At 35.4% G+C, this 15215-nt stretch overlaps 1 protein-coding gene and 1 long non-coding RNA gene across 2 annotated transcripts; both read left to right on the forward strand.

Moving 5' to 3' along the window:
* Positions 1-5: 5 nt before the first annotated feature.
* LOC134666918 (uncharacterized) lies at positions 6-14656 on the forward strand. Its single transcript, XM_063524222.1, has 9 exons — positions 6-275; positions 10311-10467; positions 10830-11111; positions 11511-11872; positions 12475-12646; positions 12898-12993; positions 13356-13454; positions 13950-14161; positions 14419-14656. Exons 1-9 carry the CDS (start codon positions 112-114, stop codon positions 14639-14641), a joined length of 1767 nt encoding a protein of 588 aa, XP_063380292.1. The 5' UTR covers positions 6-111; the 3' UTR covers positions 14642-14656.
* On the forward strand, positions 4195-5255 carry LOC134667009 (uncharacterized). The gene is made up of 2 exons (XR_010098572.1): positions 4195-4548; positions 5203-5255. It is a non-coding gene; the product is annotated as an uncharacterized LOC134667009 (long non-coding RNA).
* Positions 14657-15215: the final 559 nt, after the last annotated feature.

Genomic DNA, 15215 nt, shown 5'->3' on the forward strand with positions numbered 1-15215 from the left:
TTTATATAGTTGCCGCTCATATATACTCAAGCACTCGCGTAATCTCTCGCAGACTAAGAAAACGAATCAGACTTAGTTTAAAATATTGGAATTTACTTTTCGGCTACAACGATGACTGAAAGTGTCAGTGAAGGTGCAACCAAATTGGACTTTGAAACTGTTTTGAATAATGCCGTAGGAGAATTTGGCAAATACCAGTTGATTAGTATCTTATTGTTAGCAATACCAGCGGCGTGTTCGGGGTTTATGGCTGGAGATTACATTTTTACTGCAGCCAGGCTTCCACATCGATGCGCCGTGCCATTATGTGATGGACTAGAACCAGAGTACCTACCGGACTGGATATCAAATGCAATACCAGAAACTGCCACAGGCTTAGATGAATGTACCCGATATATAAACATAACAGACAGTAGTAATACTACTCTGGGCGATGTGTGCCCCGCAAGCATGTTCGACAGAAATAGAACCGAGTCTTGTGACAGCTTTGTTTTCGAGAGAACGAACTCCGTTGTGTATGATTTTAATTTACAATGTCAAGAATGGCGAAGAGCTCTGGCTGGGACGTTCAATAGCGTTGGAGGAATGGTAGCTCTAATTATGGCCGGCTACATATCGGACAATTTGGGTCGACGAATGTCAATTATATTTTTTGGATTTAACGAAGCCCTGACAGGTTTGATAAGAGCATTTTCAGTTAACTATGCTATGTACGTTGCTTTTCAATTTTTGCAAACGGCAATTGGCGGCGGGATATTTAGCGCCAGTTACATTCTAGCGACAGAACTAGTTGGACCAAAGTACCGTGTTCTTACAAGCGCTACAATGTCTTCTGCATTTGCTGCGGGTCAAATGATAGTGGGCCTTGTAGCTTCAGTAGTCTCGGAATGGCGGCATTTAACCTTGGTGCTCTTTTGCCCCGTATTTCTTACAGTGCTTTACCACTGGATTGTTCATGAAAGTCACCGTTGGTTACTGAGCAAAAATAAACAGGAACAAGCTAGAGCCACGCTTAATCACGTAGCTGGTGTTAATGGACGTACTATTTCACTGTCCGATATGGAATACTTGTTGACAGCGATACCAAGAAAAATGGAAGCAAACAAGATCGACACCAAAACATCATTATTTATGCGAGTCTTTAAAAGTCGTGTTATGTTACGAAGGTGTTGCACTACTCCAGTTTGGTGGATTACTACTACTTTTATTTACTATGGTTTGTCAATAAACTCAGTTAGTCTTTCAGGAAATATGTATTTGAATTATGTTGCGACCGCAGCCGTAGAAATTCCAGGTTTTTGGACGGCAGTTTTAGTATTGGACAGAGTAGGAAGAAAAGTGACTTTATTTACGGGTTACATGTCGTGCGCTATTTGTTGCATTTCATTTGCTTTTATCCCTAATAATATGTATGGTTTGTCACTAGCTTTATACCTTACTGGCAAATTTAGTGTAGCTGCCGTCTTCACTTCATTGTATCTGTATACTTCTGAATTGTATCCTACGAGGCATCGACACTCGTTCCTGGGATATTCTTCAATGATGGGTCGCATAGGTTCCATTATATCTCCACTGACTCCGCCTCTGATGGAGTATTGGTCGGGAATACCGTCGGTGCTATTCGGCGCGATGGCGGTCATCTCGGCGGTCTTGGTTCTCTCGCAGCCGGAGACGTTAGGAACCAAACTACCGGACACTATAGAAGACGCGGAGCTTGTTGGATCTGCGTAAAAGAATAATAATAGGTAGGTACTATGGTTGCATCTTAACCTATTAGCGCCTTAACTATTTTAGGTTCTCACATATTTTTTTTTAAATACACAGATAACTCAAAATAAAAAGTTTGTGAAATTTTGGAAAGAAGTAATTGGTCTACGCCTCTGTCTTTTCAAATATGTGTGGTTCAGTCAGTATCAATAGTGCCAGCGGATAAGACAAGGCGCCTAAAGCATCTGCAAAACGTGTTTTTTTATGCTGAAACTTGCCGAAACCGTAAGCTCGGTCGGACACTCTAGTTTTAAAGTTTTACGTGAATAAATCTGAAAGTATAATTTATTTTCAGAATATTGCTACTCAAATCCCTCGGGTTTATCGTTATATACCTACAGTTTAAAATAAATGAAAATACACATGTTTTCTTGATTTTATTCTATCGAGCTAACTAAAGTCTGCCCCTGCAAATAAACTCTTCTTTACGTTTGAATTTGCGTGACATTTGCCCTTGATTAAAACTTGTAGAAAGTCTATATATGTAATAGAGTTAGATCGAGAAGAGTCTGCAGACTCTTCTAAAGAATTTGAGCTGCAGCTTTTGATAGCCCACGCAGTGCAAGTGTTATTTTTTAAACGTCAAAGTACTTTGAAATTATGACGTACGAGTATAAATTACACTTGCACTGCGTGGGCTATCAAAAACGCTAATTTGAGGGTAGGTATTTTTGATAGTTTAAGAAAAATCTTAGGAACATAGGGATTAGTGTCAAATCGATATAAGATCGTATACATATAAATGTAAATGATGTAATGATTAACGAAAATGAAAGAACGTTATCATATCATAGATAACAGTTTATATGGGATTTAATAAAATATAATTTACATACAGACGTTTATTGTAGGTAGTTCAATGTCCATGAATATTACTTCATATCATGACTAGGTATAGTGAAAACCTCTAGGTACGAGTATACAATACTTACCGTGTATCCCGTGTGTTTACCTATTGTTGTAGGTGGCGCTATTTAATGTGTTTGCATTTTAGCTTTGTAAAAACTGTCACTTTTCTGCTATTTATGACTTCGAACACACAAACATATTTGGCATATTACTTAATAAATAATAGATACGGCAAGTATCCAGTGAGCTCTCTGTAAATGTTAAAAAGGGTACTTAGATAGCACTATTATACATAGCAATATGCCAAAAAAATGCTATCTCGATTCAATCATTGCATTGTACTTAAATATATGACTGTGATTTGTGAGCAGTTAAACAAGTCCACGTTCTGGAGGTTAAAACTCTCGATTTACCTATTTACTGCTCCCTGCTAAGATAACGTAAATACGTAAGTACTTTTATGATTATGGTTTTACCACCGACAACGATATATATATAACTCCGTATCTCTCCTCTCTGCCACCGACTACAGACATCGACATACCTAGAGTTAGACCAAGAAAAGTCTGTACCGATTTTGATAGCACACACAGTGCATGTGTTATTTTGTAACGTCAAACTTCTATGAAATCAGTCAGTCATACCTATGGACCACCGAAACAAAAATGTCCACCTGGTTAGATAGGTTCGTTTGTGTTCGCGTACTGAATCTTGCGAGCTCTCTAAAAGTGACGATACGGACAAAATACAGCCATTACGAGTATATTTTGCATAATTTACCTGTTAGCCACTGTACCATCACACTCCGCAATTGTTGCGCCAAAGGTTAGGGTTCTAGCTAAATTGGTTGTTCAATACTTACGCTATAGAATTTCCAATTTAGCAAGAACTCTAACGGCATAGCAATTACGTGTGGTGACTGTACAACACGTGACCCTACTTAAGAAACCGAACTTTAAAGCAACTACAATGCATGATATTACTACTCAGCTCACGCCTATAACGCCTACTTTAATTAAATAGCAAAGATTGAATATCAATCTTGTAATTCTTGTATAAAATATAGAAATGCGGCATGCACGAGATAGTAGTATTCCACGACATCTAACGATAATAACCCTAAACTTTGTCTACCGACAGTGGACTAACCTACGTACCATCTCCCTACAAACCGATTGTGCCGCAATGCTGCCATCTGTTGAATATATGTCGAACTAGTTTCAAACCTATGTAGTTGAAATCTTAGTTCATGTGCATCGCATCTACCTATTTTTTTATCTACTGTGCAGATGGCACTATTATATATATGCAATAAAATAAAATATGTGTAAATCTATTACGGGCGAATTATTATTACGCTGCACAAACTTCTTCAATGATAAATATTTACTTGTAGTAGCGTTAAGCATGTAGCATCTGGCCATGATGTTTAGAGTAGAAAGTTAAAATTTCTCAACGAGAATTCAAAATTTTGTATCAAATTTCTGAACGCATAGTCGCGCCCCCGCGCGCGCCCCTTCTGACAGCTTCATAATGTTTTTCATGCAGCGACGGCCATTACGTCCTATTAAATTAAAAAAGCGTTTTTTGTTTAATAAAGGACGAAATATGTAAAGAAGAAAATAAAATGACATTTAATATGTCTATATTGCATGGAAGAAAAAGTAAGAAGATTGGAGAAGAAGATTCAAGAGCGTACGCGATAAAAGCCAAATGCGGTGGTCTCGTTGGCACGCGTTACATATATGATCGATGGGGTCATGTTCTTGGACCTTTTCAAGGTCTGCAATCCTGCATCATCTAGATCCCTATCTCCGCCAGTGGCGTAGAGAAGTAGATCTCGCTCGGAATCCAGATGTAAGCCTTGCTCTCCAATAGCGCCAGCATTCGAATAATTATTTACACCTAACATTCCGAAAAGGAACTAATAAGGTAAGAAATAGAGTGGAGAAAATACCAAATGCTAATTTGTTTAAATGTCATTTCTATTTGGTGTTAGTGCTGTGCGTTTGGAATGTTATAACTAGCCACTTCTGGTTGCTGACTGTACTTGGTGGTTGTGCTGTGCATATGCGTTCTGGAACGCTATTCGGCAGGCGTATCTGTTTCTAACTGCATAAAATGGCTGTGCTAATCATTTTGGAGTGTTGATCTAGACATCTCTGTTTGATATTTGCACTTGGCAACCTTGGCGTACTACACTAGGTGCGTTCACTGCCAGTAGCCCGGGGATATTGTCACATATTCCTTGCCAACAGCACTGAGGCATTGCTCATGTCCCACCTGCTAATAGGGTGCATTATTAACCACCTACAAGTCTTGCTAGATAAACTTACCTACTGGGTTTTGTGGCGTGTTCGACTAGACACCGCTCTTAACCAAATGAGTTAATCATGTGGTATGCCAGATTAGGCCGTCTCTTGATATATGCTCATCTTCAAGTAGGTGAAATTAAGTAGATACTTATTCTAATGTCAGCAAGTGAAGAATTAAGCGAGCAAACCTTGATATTGTCGGAGGGAGGCACTAGAATTTTGGATATTATAGGAAAAATACTTATAGGACAGTGTTGTTGTTTGATTACAGATATATAATTAAGAACATTATAAAAGAAGTATAACCCGGACAAGATTATGAAAGACTACTCAGCGCTGTAAGAAATTATTGATCCTCCGAAGATGAACCCAGACTTAAGCTGCAGCTGGTGAGATTCTTGTCAGTGGGGAACGAGGCTAAGTATTGAAATGATACAAAATAAAGTTTCCTGTTCTCTAACTGTGATGATTTAGCTCTCAAAAATTGTGTACTGTAACCAGCTATAAGAAGGTACTGTCACCTTTAAGTGATTCTGTTCATTTTTGAAATTAAATACTGAATCATAATAAATGGCATAAGAGGTTTATTAAATCTTTTAAACATGCTGTTGACAAGTGATGTTTTAAGAAAATCTAGCAGAAGAACTTAAACTCCGGCAGACCAGCCTGTAAGCCTGGCACTTTAAACTTCAAAGGCTCAACTACCAATCATATTTATTTTTATGATGTATGATTTGCTGTTGTATTTGTTTCATACAATAAAGTATTTATTTAACATAATAACATACAAAACCCCTGGTCAGCAAGGAAAAGGAAGCGGAGCAACACTTTCCTCTCTGCAGTCATAATGTGGTCGGACACAGCAACATCACAACAGCCTGTGTTCATTTAGAACAAATTCTTAAAAGCAGTGGTTTGCTTACTTGTACCTACCTTATTTCACATAAGGATTTTGTCCGGGCTATCTCATACAAAGTTCCTTTTTTAGTCTGTGCCAATGCCAACAACTACAAGTATTCCGAAATATGATCACTTCTGTGAAATTTATAGTCGAATGCTAGAAAAATATGCGACTGTGGTATATACTGTGTGTACAAATATATGCCTATGATGACCTTATAAAATAATGTTTACTTTATAGGTACAGCAAGGCAAGATCCATATATTAACATAAGAACATTTAGTGCAACTGAGCAGTTTTAAGTTAACAAGAAATTAGAATAGCCAGAAACTAAGAACACAAAATTGTTAAATGAGCACTATAATAGCTCCAAGATGTTTTTACTTGATTTCTTGAATGTAGAAAACATATCTGTTTCATGTGACAAGATGAGATTTCAGTTTTTAGTCCTAACATTAGACTATTAAACTAGATATCTCTCTAGCTAGATATATGTGCCAGACCTTTTATGAAGTGTTTAAGATCACACACACACACTGTTTAGATGATAGATATATCTATTGTTGATACTCCTTATAACAAATGTTATTTATACTATGTAGGTACTTATACAGGATACACTTAATTATAGTCTTAGTACCATTACCTATGTGGAGTTATAATCAAATGGAACTAGCTCCTTAGTACCTCAGAAAGCTGGCTAATAGGTATATAGATTTATTTCTCTACCTACTAAGGAAAAAATTCAAAAGTTAATCAAAAGATAAAGCCCTCTATAAATTGGTACTTTTGTATAAGTTTATAACATTGCTAATACAAATAGGTTGTTTGTATAGTTATAGTATAAGTTTGCCTAATGAATATGGCTGTGTATGTTTACACAAACACTAAGGGTTAAAGAGCTGAAAAGACAAAAATACATATATTAAATTTAATATATTTTAAGGAAACCTAGTGTGACATATTTTGGTGGCTCATTGAAACAAAGGTTTATAATGTATAAATATACTTTCTGCAGATACTTACAGTAATAGTTTATCGACACGCTGGGGCACCCGATTAGAAATGAGTTAGCTATTGGATTATGGAAGGAGTCAAAAAGAATATATATTACTTTTCAATTTGTTCAGCTTATGGTGGTCTTTTATGTTTAAAGACCTTTCCTTTCCGGTTTACCAGATTGAGAAATGCTTCTGAGAGAAGACAACACAGCTATCGCAATTATTTATAAACCGATTAAGTGAAATGAAAGCCTGTATTTTTTAAGTAGGAATATTTTGCAGTGGTGTGAAAAAAGACATTACAATATTCCACTTAAATTATATAGTTGTGCTACAAATGTTATAAGCTGATTAAGTGATAACTTGGGATTTTAGAGTTTTTAATACAAATTAAATTTGTAATGTCTTGCAACATTTTGGAACTTCATATACCTACCGAGTTATTCGTAGCCGTGCAGATGAAATATGTGAATGCTATACATATATCCTAGTGAAGTAACCCAGATGTTTTTTCTACATAAGTAGATGCTTTCACATTTTCATGAATATAAAAAATATATTACCTATGCTTTCCTTCCATTTGAAATGAAATCTAAGGTATTAAAATTATGGGAAAAGCAGAAGGCACGGTCACTGAAACTACTCAGTTTTACAAAATATTTATGAGTATATGTTACATATAATTGTAAAGATTAGAGCTCCAGCTCTCATTCAAATAAACTTATTCTACTAACCGGTTTCAAGTTTCAACACCGTCTTATCCTGGTTATCCCAGTGTTATCCGGGGAGTGCCAACAGCCATCTCTGAACGAGCAGGGAAGAGGAGGAGGAGACAGGAGGAACTTCTGATTGGTGAGGTCAACAGTATGGTGTAATCCCTTGCGCCCAACACCGTCAAGCAGCTTGATACCTTAACACTTGAAATACTGGTGTATGTTTTGTGAAAATAATTACATTAATTATTTTATGGTATCTGTTCCAGAAGTGCTTGCCGTTTTAATAGCATTACTTATGCCAGGTATAGAAGTGTAATTTTCTGTAAATCTTTTCTTGGGTTTTTATTGGGGAATAGGCTCTCCTCAAATGATACAATTGAACATTTTAGGAAGAACGTTTTTTCGATTACACCCACTTCAACATTAAAGTGTGACCTGATACTGATACCTTAATCAATCTTAAATTACTTATCAACAATGTCACCAACTAATGAAAATCTTTCATTAGGTACAGACTTAAGAAAAAGTAAAAAATTACTTTATTTCTTTTATTAGCTATTGTGATTGTACACAACGTGCAAACCCTGTAATTGGTAAAATATGAAACTTTATTATTATTCAGATTTTTGACAAAAACCATTATAAATTACAGCAACCTTTGCTATCCTTAAAATTATTATTTTACAGGATAAAACTAATTTGAAATTGAATGAGGTTGCTTAAGCCAAACATTGATTAGCTGTATAAATGAAGAATGATAATATTCGTGATGGTAGTTGTTAAATTGTTAGTGATTATATTTTATTTCCTTCAAAAACCTCATGCAAAATTGCATGTTAACACCTAATTTCTATACCTACGACGTATCTAGCAAATCAAATTCTATGTCTATTTCATAGAAAAAAAAAAAAAAAAAAAAAAAAAAAAAAAAAAAAAAAAAAAAAAAAAAAATCTCTTCCCAAACGATTTGTAGATAGACTAAGTCATACTCTTAAAAATAGTGGTATTCATATTTTTATTTTCACTTAGTTCCATCTAATTCTAATAAGTTGGCTCTTATTATCTAGTTAATGAGAAAATAAGTGTTACTAAAGGTTGTACGCAGCAATACACTGTCAAGAGTTGCTTAGCTTATAGTTGTTGAAATTGCATCTCATGCTATCATTTGATTTCTTTGATAGTCCTATAATAATTAACTTTTATGTGATACTTGGTGGTACAAATGAAATACCTATCAATAAGAAACAAATTAATTTTGTTTCAATTATCATATGACAGTTTGATGAAATAATGATCTCTATATCTATAATGATCACTAGATCTCTTAATAATGTAACCTAAATATGCATATACCTATATTGAAAATAGTTAATGATAACTAAAAAGGTACCTACTTTAAAATTAAATCATAAATCATTGTTAATCATTGATTTCATTATTGTAATACAAAGCCAAAACAAACTTTGAATAGGTACTTATCTCTAAACATCTACAAGTAAATATTTATCATTGAAGAAGTTTGTGCAGCGTAATAATAATTGGAAATTAAACGAACTTACCTGTAAGTGAAGTTCTATTTCAATTATATTAGCTGCACAAACTTCGAAATGATAATCCCTCCCGCCCAGTACCCGCGTTGTCCTGAGACAACCTGTCAAAGTTTAAGATAATATTGGCTTTGCTGAGTTGGGGCCAAGTGTCATATCAGTTGGCATATTCACTGCCAGCGCGAGCTACGAGCGAAGCTGATAATATGTGTTTTCCGCTTTGTAGCGACAAAGACTAGAGAACCTGCCTAGGTAGCGGGTCACTGGCAGTGAAAGTATTACGACTTGGCTTGTTACTCTAAACTAAATGAAGCTGTCAGAAGGGGCGCGCGCGGGGGCGCGACTATGCGTTCAGAAATTTGATACAAAATTTTGAATTCTCGTTGAGAAATTTTAACTTTCTACTCTAAACATCATGGCCAGATGCTACATGCTTAACGCTACTACAAGTAAATATTTATCATTTCGAAGTTTGTGCAGCTAATATAATTGAAATAGAACTTCACTTACAGGTAAGTTCGTTTAATTTCCAATTATTAAACGGTGATCAGCATAGGACCTAAGACGTGTATTGAAATAGCCTTTGCTTAGAAATATAATGAAAATTGTAACCATACAAAATATTTCGGCCCGCAATATAATACACCACATACATACAAAAGTTACGGGATACGAGCTTTTTAAAGTAACTGCCAAGCTTGTTGGCGGTTACTATAAAAAGCTCGTATCTCGTAATGTCATTTTTATGTTTATGTTTGCAATACATCGCCGCTTCGTAAATTAAAAAAAAAAACATGACCTAGGGTCATAATTAAGTGTACGTACCTAACTAACTTACACTTAATACTTTTTAATACTTTTTATTGATGATTAGACGGATAAATTCTATATCTGGTTTCATTTATTGCCCGTATTGGATTTACACATTTACTTCTACACTCCATACACTGTATAAATAGCATATGTCATACCATAGTTCTTTGTACCATAGTGTCATACATTTTCTTCTTCTTTTCTTTTTAGTCTCTGACATCACTTCTGAGAGGTTTCTAAGATAAAATAAATTATTCTTGTCATTCTTTGACAATGTCGATTGCGTTTCTATTAATATATTATTTATTTATCCTTAATTTGGGTCCGAAAATATAATTTTGTAAGGTTGTCGTGACCCTTTTGAAAACGTAAAAGTTATTGAAGCACTGTGATATTTTCAAAATGCCTTGTGGTAAAAGGCCTCTTGTCAAAAAATGGAACAAGCATAAAGACTTACGAGTTGTAACCCCGTCCCGATATCAACAAAATGAAGCCTCCGTTAAAGTTCACTGGATGAAAGTTATCCGAGATTTAGAACTGTCCTACAAAGACGATAAAGTAAATATACAGAGCGTTATACTTATCTAAATTTAATTGGGCAGTGAGGGTAAATTAGGAATTATTGGAGTTTGCAATCCGGATCCGAAATGTATGTATGATACATTTCGGATCCGGATTGCAAACCCTACCTAGGAACTATATAATAGGTAAATCTGTATACCTCTCGCTTCGTGTGATAGTTCCTTCAAATCTCTTTTATTTGGGCATAATTTAAAAAATAATGGAAGAAATATAATTTTTACAGTGATTACTTAAAAGTTACATTTCAAAAGGAAATATAGCCGTTACAAAGCTAAGGAGATTATACGTTACGTGCTTGGGACAATTAGGTCATATTTTTAATTTAAGGAATATTGCAGTTCTGGGAGACCCAACGTGACACCGTTCAGGAGTTGGTCGGGCCTGCCATCTTCGGCAGACTAGCACAGATGTTCAAACTCCCCCCTGACGATAAGCACTACGAACCGCCGCCGGACACCATTTCCCTCCCGGCGTCGGAACTAATGTACGACATGGGATCATACGAAAAACTTGTACGTTCAAATATTCACCGTGTTTACCTTACTTACTCCCTTACTTCTAGTTTAAATTTTGTTGCTTTGTACATTATAAAAAAATACTTTACCTTTATTCTGGACGAATAGAACAAGAATACCAGAGAATTTCGGGCATCTTTCTCTTTTACTCCAATTAAGGCTTAATTAGATTGACAGAGATAGTTGCTCGAAATTAAGAACTTCGATTTTCGCGTAGATTTTAGGTATAGCCCAGCCGACCTAATCAAGGTGACAATCGCTTGCGCTACGACAGCGAAACGCTTTGTATCTCTCTATCACTTTTCTATATTAGTGCAACAGTGACAGATGCGTTTCATTCGTTATGAAGCGTAAGCGATGGAAACGGAATGGAAAAATAATTCATAAACCACAATTCGCTTATTGGCTACTTGCACAAACAGTAGTGCCGCCTGTCGATTTACTGCAAATCACTCACATTGACAACCATTTGCCAAACTTTTAAAAAAATTTAGCCTTGTTTAGCCAACTCACTTCAAATCAAATATTTTGGAGATGAGAAAAGAGTCAAGGTATTCCGTAAGCGACTATGCACCTTCAGTGGACGAAGAGCCTGTTGAAGAAGAGGAGTCTGAATGGGGCACATCGTCAGATGCATTGGACAACCAAACTTCGCGATACAGATCAATGACAAAGTCTAAATCCACTTCGTCAAAACATTTTACGTCCAGAATGAGCATCACAAGATTGTCTACAAATAAATCTCTTATAAGGAAATCTGAATCTATAAGATATTCCAAAAGGATGTCAAATATACCAATGTCGATCGATTCGCCAGCTTGTACCGATGATGATTTAATTGTTCAAGATAGTAAGAAGTATGGCAGGTATTTTATCTCTAATTTTATTTGTCTTCTGGTAATATTTGATTAGCAAGTAAATTTACTTTTACCACACATACTCGTTAGGGCTCTTTCGCGTTAATTTTTGAAGAAATGATTCATCTAAAGCATTTTATCCACTTCTTTCGAGTATCAATTTTATTTTGTCTGGTAACATTTATTTTAAATTGATGATTTAGATTTGCAGCGTTATACAGTTAATACCTATTTCCCTCGTATTGGTGTGGTGAAAAATGTTATGCTTCACTTGGGAGCAAAGTTTGATTACCCTGGAAACTCTCGCAAAAGGCTCAAGATTCCACTTTTCTAACCAATCGCTACGCTCATTCGCTTGTTCGGATATTAATAATTAGCACGGCAGGACGCGTTATTTTGTTAAGGAGATGTAAATAACCTTTAATGTTGGTCGTTATTGTCGCTAATAGTAATACAAACCCATAAGAATATGTTTACAAAATAAATATACAGAAATATATTTAGGTATAGGTATGAGTCTCTGGTTCAACTTTTGTTCATTTAAATGTGTTTGATTTTGGTTAGGTTAAGTTAGTATATAAACGGCTCAACCTGTCCAATAATTATTTTAGAGTCGGGAGAGTACTATTTGGAACGACTCAGAAAAACCCCCACTTTGAAATGCTGTACTGCAACGAATCGGAAACTGATATGATCAAATGGAATTCCAAGTATAAGCAGAAAGCTTTTGAAATATCGGCTTCTGATGAATTCAGCAAAAAAGCTGAGATATTGGCCAAACAGGTACGCAATTTGCAGAGAAAGAGTAAATATCAAAAAAACATCTGGTGTTGTTGTCGTAAATAATCATCTATATCAATGTTTTTTCTTGCAAAGTTGCATAGTTACCAAAGTTACGTAGGTAGAAATACTAAATTTCATCTCAGTCGGAAATCGGGAAGTGAACCGAATATATTTTTTCTAGCCAGACACCATAACACAAAAACCTAAATCAAAGCCTTCAAATATATATTAATAACACCTACTGTTTTCAGATTTCAAAAGATTTTTATGATTGGTGGGTAGGTTTAGGCAACGTGGAGTTTAAGAGCGAAATCAAGCGCCCTGAAGATATCGAAGACTTATTCCAAGTAAATGGTCACATTTTTACTATTAACCCTTGACCAGGCTGATATTTAAGGCCTCAATTAGACGATGCGAGAACTCGCATGCGAGTTTCATTACATTGCGGTTTTTGATCGGTCGGTTGAATTGGACGTAACCAATAGTCCGCAATGTAACTAAATCGCAGGCGAATTCGCGCGCCGTCAAAAACAGCCCTTAAAATAAAAAATGACAATCGAATGTCAGTCTTACTCATTGAAAATATAACACATGTTCGTAGAGCCGTATGTGGGAAATATATCCCTAAGCCTGGTAAAGGATTAACTGCGAACAATTATACATAGTAAGTTAGTAACTGTATATTGCATAACTGTGATTTTTCCGACAGGTCTTGTTCGATGAACATGCCTCAAGAGCACTTGTACTGGACCCGAAAATACTACCTTGTGTATTGCCGAGTATTGCGAAATTTGTTGGCGTACCTAAGGTAAGCGTAGTGGTTTAATCATTATTTATACTTGGTCTTAAAAAACCAAACTTTTTTTTTAGCACTTGCCTATTTTAACGCATTTGTCATTGATATACGTTACCGATATAAAATTATACCGATTGTGTTATATGTTTGACATATAATTTTTAGTCATGTAGGTATTGTTTGTCATATTATCATTAGTTCTAAAACTGAAACCGTTAACTTTTCAGAATTTTCGTAAGGTTATCATGATACTATATAGGTTAGGTCAGGTTTGTTTTATGGCAGTCCTGAAAAGTTACGCGTTTCTGAAGCAAACAAATCATGGGAAACAATAAAGACCCTATAATTATTTTTAGTTTCTATGACTGTTCTTATTATCGTGTGAAGGGATCGTAACTAAAATCTATGACTGTACCAAGTATCGATAGCCTAGAGTTGTCAGTTGACCAAACTGAAGAAACAGGCATACCTACAATTTCTATTAAAATTATTTATTTTAACTCGTAGGCGGCATGTTCGAGTGTGCTTAAGCGGCAAATCGCATACGATATTCACGCGGAAACTAGCCCTGCACATAAAGAGGCCTTCGGCACGTGTCTCCCGCAGAGGATGAAGCATATTCCCCCTAATAATGATACCAAGAAGATGTGGCATTCTCTTGTAATACCTGAAGATCTTAAGACTATGTCTGCCGTCTGGGACGAAATTTCCCATCTGACGTAAGTTTAGCTTTTAACACGAGGTAGTTTAAACTTTATACATGATTTTGTTGGAAATTACTGTTGCTAGTAGACTTTTTTTCGGGAACAGAAAATGTCTAAACGTATCCTCTAGTCGCCCAGTCCTATAAAATAGTCTCGTGTTTCATTCTAATCTGAATCTTTGTTTTGAAAAATCAAAATTGCATTTTTCTTGGCAAGTTTTGTTTTGATGTCTGGGCGACTAGAGTGTATTATTAATTAATCGTATTATACAGGTCCACAAAATCCTTCCACTCGTGGCTTCAGAAGCGACCTCATCTTCCAATGGCTAAGTACTTAAAGTCGCTGGAGACTCCAGGAGAGAAAAAGCAAACGTTTGTGGTGCCATCGGATTACGTACTCGTTAAAGAAGGAAGTAGTTATCAGGACCTAGCTCTGCCAGTTTCCGAATTTACTCTTGAACTAAAAGAAGTACTGCAGGAGATTATGAACGATTAATACCAATCGTTCGTTTGTCATATAACATTATTACTTATATAGACCTACAAATATTATATACATTTTGTAACGCTAATATTATACTTACGATGATTGAAAATATTGTAGAGAATTCTTGGAAAATAAAAAATACAGTATCAACTGAGTTTATGAACATGAAAATGGATGTAGGAACCATAATCAGCCCGGACTGGTAGCATACCATAGGGAACTAGTTTGGCATTACTATTTTGCATTAGGTCCCTTTTTAGACGAAAAATACTAAGTCGTCATAACGTATTTTTACTTTTTATGCTATTGAATTTCTGGCTATGATGAATTATTAAACAAAATAAAAATAATATCTAATCGCTGTAAATCGCTGCAGACTTCTCTTGGTTCAACTATACCTATTCACTATTGAATATATATATTTTATTGCATTTCATTTTTCTTCTATGCCCGATTTGAAAGATCAGTGTTAGTTAAATAAATAAAAGATTGAATTTGAAAAGAAAAATAATCTTAAGATAAAATAACATTATCTCAAAAGATAAGACACACCTAAATTCTGAATAAAACATTGACGTGTGTA

Source organism: Cydia fagiglandana, chromosome 8 (genome assembly GCF_963556715.1).
Source record: "Cydia fagiglandana chromosome 8, ilCydFagi1.1, whole genome shotgun sequence".
Lineage (NCBI taxonomy): Eukaryota > Metazoa > Arthropoda > Insecta > Lepidoptera > Tortricidae > Cydia > Cydia fagiglandana.

Bases quoted from the DNA above. Each gene is read 5' to 3' on its own strand.
- LOC134666918 (XM_063524222.1), top strand. From the start codon at position 112: ATGACTGAAAGTGTCAGTGAAGGTGCAACCAAATTGGACTTTGAAACT. The intron at 11,112-11,510 runs TAGAACAAGAAT...AGCCTTGTTTAG, and splicing joins TTACCTTTATTCTGGACGAA to CCAACTCACTTCAAATCAAA. The intron at 11,873-12,474 runs GTATTTTATCTC...TAATTATTTTAG, and splicing joins GATAGTAAGAAGTATGGCAG to AGTCGGGAGAGTACTATTTG.